Source organism: Dermacentor albipictus, chromosome 8 (assembly GCF_038994185.2).
Source record: "Dermacentor albipictus isolate Rhodes 1998 colony chromosome 8, USDA_Dalb.pri_finalv2, whole genome shotgun sequence".
Classification (NCBI taxonomy): Eukaryota; Metazoa; Arthropoda; class Arachnida; order Ixodida; family Ixodidae; genus Dermacentor; species Dermacentor albipictus.
In genome coordinates this window covers 127,528,237-127,535,774 of record NC_091828.1, presented here as the reverse complement: position 1 = coordinate 127,535,774, position 7,538 = coordinate 127,528,237, and the positions used below count along the sequence as shown (strand labels likewise).

At 43.9% G+C, this 7,538-nt stretch overlaps 1 protein-coding gene across 1 annotated transcript in view; it reads left to right on the top strand.

Annotated features, from left to right (window-relative positions):
- Window positions 1-2,374: 2,374 nt before the first annotated feature.
- The window catches only part of LOC135921875 (glucose dehydrogenase [FAD, quinone]-like), a 40,699-nt gene continuing 35,535 nt past the window's right edge, over window positions 2,375-7,538 (top strand). Inside the window, exons 1-2 of the mRNA XM_070524703.1 lie at window positions 2,375-2,528; window positions 6,704-6,906. Of these exons, the coding sequence (XP_070380804.1) occupies window positions 2,375-2,528; window positions 6,704-6,906 (357 nt within the window). The remainder of the gene's footprint in view (window positions 2,529-6,703; window positions 6,907-7,538) is intronic.

Sequence of the window (7,538 nt, the reverse complement as noted above, 5' to 3'; positions counted from 1 at the left end):
TGACGTCTTGTGTTATTCGTTTTCTGTTAGAACTGCTTGAGACTGTAACAGCGTGCTATCGAGCGTTGTACATATCGCAGAAAATGATGCTTTTTTCCGCACACTGAAATAATTTGCTCGTGTACATAGTTAAGTCTGTAACCTCCCTAATGTAATGTCCTATGGTGCAGGTAACCAATAAATAAATAAAATATATAAAGCGCGAATTAGTGACTCCTTGCTTCACCAATTACAATACATTGGTGCGCATTGCACAATGAGCTTCTTTCGTTTCTGCTCGTAACCTGTAATCCTGCAGAAGAACTGAAAGCTGAGCGAGTTGGTACCTATTGATATTCACCTACTTTAAGTAGAGCGCAAAACACAAGGACAAAGGAAAGTACAAGACGTCAGGAGCATCAAAGTCTCAACCGGTATACTTATTGAAGGAGCAATGTTTATGCTTATTTAGCAATGCCGCGGTTAGCAGGACAACAAGCACATCTAAGCAGGCCAAACGGTGCACGGGAGGATAGAGAATCAAGTTGACCCAGAAGTGGCCCAAAAGGTGCCTGGAGTGAACTCCTTGACCACAAGTGTCCCCAACTGAGGTGGTTTAAGAGGTATGACAGCTTTTCTTGGCCGTGTGTGTATAACTTTCTCCCCACCAAAGAGCAAATAACATTAGCAGGTACGAAATAATAAGGTGAGGAATGGCTAAGAACAACTGGAAATGCTCAAAAGGGAGAAGAAAAAGAAATAACAAGTAGCCCATCTTACCTCGCTACCACAAGAGTCATTCCGCAACTACGCCTTTCTTTTGAATATTTCCACATTCATTTACTCAGCCCTCAACTTACTCTAGCGCACCGACTCCTAACCTTTGGCATAGAGGAAAAAAGGAAGCCATTGTTGCGTTAATGAAGACGAGTGACCTTGTTGAAACCTTGCCTTCAGGCTGAAGCTTCAGTTATCCGCCACTAATGATCAACACAAACGCCAGTCATCAATGTGAAGGGCGGGGTGTAAGAAATTAATGGTCTCGTTTACAGGCGCTTGCTGTGTGAGGAAAATATGCCGGAGGCTGTCACGATTCATTGAGCAAGCAGTTGGCAAGAAAAAAATCTAGATATTCAATGTCACAGCGCAACAGAACTAGATGATTGTCACCAGATCGAAATGTTTTCGTCATGCTTACTGTGCTTCACGAACAATGACGTCAAATTCTGTTATGATCAAATAGGAAGCGAGCCATTCAAACACAAAACCCGTTTGTTTATAACTGCGGCGCAAGACGCTAGCTTTTTTAGCTTTGTACATTGTTGTGTTATTTCTCTGTAAGTGCTCACGGATGAGTGTGTATCGATCGCGTGCCAACAACCTTCAGTTGTTTAGAACACCCCGTCTTTCTGTCGTCTCGTGGGTTCTGGTTGAACACACACTGAATAAGATGCCATAGCAGCTATACCCTAACAGTTGGTCTTCTTTAAAAAAAAGGAAATGTTTAGCTTCTTAAAATAGCAAGAAAAAATTAAATACAACAATAGAAGCTGTTGTTGTGCACAGGTTCTAAGAATACACACGGGCAAATGCGAGACTAGAGACATTTCAGCGAGGACCAGAAGACATTGCCAAGAGCAAACAAGTGATAAAGCAGGAAAACCGCAATGCGAATACGCTGTATTAACAACAGGTTTTGAACTGGCACTAAACAACGTCATGCTTGCGTTTCACTTCCACTGCCAATAGGATGGCAAATTTTTGTTTTCCCTCTTATTTTTTTTTTGCCCTCACACAAAAGACATCGGGAATGTCTTTACGTCAATGAATTCACTCTGTCATAAGGTATTGTTCTGCAGGTGAGTTCAAGCATATTTATAGGTATTTTTTAGTAATCGCGTGTGAGCCTAAGCCCATCCTAAGCAGAAGTGCGTCACTGAATACGAACAGAAAGGAGAAACACGCAGATGACCGCAATTAGGAAAGATCCGGACTTTCCGAATGAGCGCTGCTCTCAGAAATGTCACTAATGACGAACTATGGTTTCATAAGGTTAAAAAATGCCTCCTTAGGGACTAAAACGACAGCCACTGCTGCAAAAGTAAACAGTGTTCAGTGTCAACATACAACTTCTCAGCAAGTAAATGTCAGTTGTATTAGAAATGAGTTATGCAGCACGCGCGATTGTCATTGGCTGGTGGAATCTTAACGCCACATACGTAGCACCAATATGCTCCTATATAGTCCCGTGGCTTTGTCCCAGCCTTTGTGGATATCTCGGTATCAAGACGAGCATTACTTGCACTGGCAGAGTTGTAGAAGAACGAAACTCGTATTCAACTCTTGCGAGTGCAAGACTCTGTACACTTGAATTTGCTACAGACGCTGAGTAACAATGGCAACATTAAGGGTAAAATTAGCCGTGCTCATTATATTGGCCATTGTTCGCACCGCTTCTTGCGATGGACAAGAACAGACTGACGAAGATGGAAATCCAGGCTCAGCGGGAGGCGCGGGGGGTCTTTTGGAGTGCTACGATTTCGTAGTAGGTAAGTCAATGTGCTTTTCGCCGAGACAAAGAAATGTTTACCAAGATCAAGGGTTTCTGACTATGAGCCTTACTTTGAATGTCTAACTTCTTGGTCATTATTTAGAAGAACTTCTTGCCCGGAAATTTGGTCAGACGTGATCATAGAGCTCATTATTGCTCTGGGTTCTTGGACTCTGGATGATTTCCTTCGATATTATAGCGCTAAAATGAGCCCAATGTATGAGAAATTAGAGGTTGTGTTTATTACAACTGAAGTATTTCATTGCACAAAGCAGAATAATGAGCCAGTTAGTTGATATATGTTGTGCATAATAAAAACATCTATAATATATGGGGTTTTACGTGCCAAAACCACTTTCTGATTATGAGGCACGCCGTAGTGGGGGACTCCGGAAATTTTGACCACCTGGGGTTCTTTAGCGTGCACCTAAATCTAAGTACACGGGTGTTTTCGCATTTCGCCCCCATCGAAATGCGGCCGCCATGGCCGGGAAATAAAAACATCTGTTAGTAGGAAAGAAACGTTGCACCCGTAAAGCAGACAGCACTGATTTCTAGGAACTTTTGGCATTCACATATAGCACTAGGCAGTGGCGTAGCAACAGGGGGGGCCGGGGGCCGTGGGCCCCGGGTGCAAGGGGCCAGTGGGGGAGGGGGGGTGTCATATACGTCTGAAGACACCCCTCATTCCGCCGGCTACACCCGGGGGGGCGGGTGACAGAAGATCTAAGGGCCCCTGGTGCCAGACGACCTAGCTACGCCACTGGCACTAGGTGCATGTTAGTAAGCTGAATAAAGCTACTGTGGATATAGAATGATCAGTTTACACACACACACACACATATATATATATATATATATATATATATATATATATATATATATATATATATATATATATATATATATATATATATATATATATATATATATATATATATATATATATATATATATATATATATATATATATATATATATATAGCGCGACGCATCCGGGGAGACCGTCGGGTGAATGACCTCTCCGGTAGAGTGGGGATGACGCAGCACCCACGGGTCCCGATTATGAGAGGGGAAGGGGATGACGCATGGCCCTTGGCGTCCGGCCATACCTAACAGTTGTCGAGAATCGTGACACTGCATGACTCCATTGCTTTTGCACCACGTGAGTGGCACATTCCCGGACACATTTTATGGCAAACTGTGCTTGTGAGAAGTTGTACTAACCCGTATGTTCTAATTCTTCGAAAAAGATTTTTAAGGATGAATGAATTGTGCAGATGTTCTCTCTTTTTTTTAGCCGTACGGTAGTGCATTAACATAAATTGTTTGGGGCGCTGTTAACCTCAGATTTCAGTTCTTCACCTGGGGATCGGTGCGGAGAAATTGAGCATCAAGAGCTCTGCACCTGCTATATCGTTGACATAGCGCAATATGATCTTGATTATTATGTTGTAGGGATATGCAAGTACCTCAGTCGAAGAGAGTAGAATATACCACCGTTACTTCTTCCCCACCTCTCGCCAGATGAAGAGCACTCAGCGATTGAAACGCGACACTCGGAGCGCATGGCAGCCGGTGCTTCTAGAGCTGAGCTCTTAAGGGGAAGCTTTAGCTCGGAGGCTCCTATCTAATTACATGTAAAATGAGAATTAGTTTTTCTGTGCAATCACTGCACCAAACACGACGAGATTTCTTGGATTTAAAAGAAAAATCTAAAATCTAGTGACGGTTGCTTTTGAATTTTCTATTTAGGTTGTGAATTTTTTACTATAAATTGGCAAAAATCACAAATTTCAGCAAACGAAATTATCGAGTTTACAAATCTGTAACTCAGCAATGAAAAATTATATCACAATTCTGAGAATTGCACCTAATAGTACATATAAAGCGAACAATATTGATATCTTACATATCAATTTTTAAAAAATTTACTAATGTATAAATACAGCTTTTGCGAAACCATTGCGCACAACGGAACAAATTCATGTAATATGTATATTGGCATAGCGAATTTGTTCGCTTTAAACTATCTAACGGATGCCGTTTACAGAATCACTATATCTATTCTTGACGGCGGGCTATTAATTTGTAAACTTCATGCCTCTATTTTTTTCAAACTTTCGCATTTTGAAAATTCTTTCAATAACATTAAGCCCCTAAATTGAATTTCCGCTTTCAAGAGTCACTAGAATTTAAATTTCCCTCTCAAACGCAGCAAATTTCATTAAAATTGGTCCAGGGGTTATCTCAGAAAAACGTTTTTGTGTTTTACATGTATTTCAATAGGCCGCGTCGGAGTTGAGCCCGAGCTAAAGCATCCTCTTGAGGAAGCTTTAGCTCGGGCCCACTATGACGCCAATTAGATAAGAAAAACCGCTCAATGTAGGCGATCTTATTCGTTTTGAAAGCAAACAAAAGTGATCTACAAACGAGGAAAGCGTTTGATTTTGCTGTTCAGGCAAGGCTGTGGGTCACCGCCCGATGCTTACGTCGACGGTTAAGTAAATTTGACGTCAAGAGGTTGGGGCCCTATAACGTAAAACTATTCCAATTTGATTTTCTTCCAATCTCCTGACGTCAAACTTGCGTAACTGCCGACGCAAGCACCGGGAGGTCACCCGCAGGGTTGTCTGAAGAGGCCAATCAAACGCTCTCCTCGTTCATAGGAGGTCGCCTTTGTTTGCTTGAAAAACGAATAACATTGCCTACACTGAGCGGCTTGTCTTAACTAATTGGCTGACTAGAGGCGAGGAGCACGCTTTAGTGGAGAGGGATTCGATGGGGCCGAGCCGCTGCACTAAAAGTCGATAACCGGATGAAGAAGATGGTGCCGGCGTCGGCGATTGGTCCGCTTTCCCCTACTTAGCTTGCGGTGGCTGGACGAAAATCACGGCGGCATAAACCGGAAGCTTAAGACTGACGCTAAAACGGATCCTCAGTTGGCAGAGTGAGGTCGTAAACGTGCCGAAAGTGCTCGAAAACATTACACGGCCACGCAAGAAGCTTTATTATAGGCAAATAAACCCATGCTCTCCGGCAGGTGCGAGTAGCCAGAGCCTGAGCGATCGGCGGCAGCCACCTTTTAGCCCTTTCGGAACGGGGCAGCCTTCGGCTGTTCAGAAGAAAATTCAGTTTTGTTCGGCATATTAATGCATCTTTAATGCGTAGACGTCACTTTGACGCGGTGAGTTTTTGCGATTTTGTGACGTCGCGTGACAGGCATGTGAAGTGGGTGCAGCCCGAAAACTTTTGACCAATGGCTGAGGGCGAATAGCGAAAAGGCGTTGAATCCGAAATAACTATTTTTTTCTTTTTTCAGTCAACTCATGCATAATCAGCGTGTACACGTCATATCAGATGGGGAGGTATCGCTGTTTTCGTGACATCGCGTGACAGACAGGTGAAGGGGGGGTGGTCCGAAAAAACTTTTGGCCAATCGTGGAGGGCTGATTACAGAATAGGAACAGAAAAGTTTGGAATAGTTTTACGTTATAGCGCCCTTGGAATGAGAACATATTGGAATAACTTTACGTTATTGAGCTTGAGAAATACAAGCACAAAACGTTTTACGAAGCTAAAGTGGATAATACTAAGATTTAGTAAAATTTAAATATTACTGATTTCTCATATCGCTTTTGGAACTTTCACATAGCATCAATGTATATTTCCCATGTTAAATAAGAACGGCCAGTTTGAACATCTCACTCATTCAGTTCCTCTACAGAAGCCCTTAGAGCTTCACAGTGTGGATTTAATCTTCACAACAAAATCGGCACTTTCACAAGAGGGCGGAGCATTGAAGCAGATATCAGTACTCAGCATTAGGCTGAAGACGTCTCAGAATGCTGGCGCGATGTAGAGCGCCGCTAGCGGAATTGCAGGCGTCGTACTACAATGGTGCATGAGGAGACACCGAAGGAAAATCATAGGTGTCAGCAGCACCAGAAGGGATTATAGATATATTGAGCTTGACGTTTATTCATTTGCGTCACTCCGTTGAACTACTGAGCCTCCGCTCAGCGATTGGCACGTACCCTTGGCGGATCGTATATTTTCTATCGCAGTAAAATGTTAAGGTGCACAAACCTCCATTACGGAAATGTATGGCCCTTGTATATGTATGCAGACATTTCGATGCCGATTAGTGTTCTTCGTCTATGCACATTACAGTGGGCGCTGGTTCCGCGGGCAGCGTTGTGGCCAACCGACTGTCTGCCAACGGCACATACAAGGTTCTTCTCCTCGAGGCCGGCGTAAACGAGACGGACGATCTGCGTGTTCCTTTCTTCGCTCCCTTTGCAGCCACGCCTAACAACACCTGGTTGTACACTACGATACCGCAAACCAATTCGTGCCTCTCTTTCCCAGGACGAGTAAGTTCGAGAGTTTTCTCCGCATTGCATTAGGCCAGCATTAATGCCAGCTTACCTGATGAAATGAAACAAGGAGAAGCACGGGGCCAATAACCTGTGTTCTCAATTGAGACGCATAGTGCATAAGGAAAATGGAAATGAAAGTGGAAGAAACGACAACTTGGCGTCTCGGGTAGTCGAAGTCAGAACCCGCGCACGACGCCTGTGATATACCGCCAATTGAGCTACGGCGGTGGTGGCTGTTCTGCAGTGTACTTACTCTATTGGGTATTTCTGTATGAGGAGCCCGTGGAACAACCATCGCCGTGGCTCAATTGGTGGAGCGTCTCCAGCGTCAAACGGGGGTTCGGACTTCGGCTCCCACAGGCGCCGCTTAGTTGTTTTCTCCTCTGCCATTCCTCTTATTCACTGAAAGCGAAGCTTTCGTAGCGTCGCACTGCGAGCATTCGCCTTTATAAAAATTACCATGTTAAAGGTCTGTGCTTGCCTACGAAAGGGTTCACCGTTCAAAGAAACACGCAATCGCATTGACTGCACGTCTGAGAAGGCCCACTGGTCTCGCCGACGAGGACAACGTCAGTACATTGCGCAACGGCGTAGGCAGCAATTAGTGCCACCTGTCACCGCTCTTC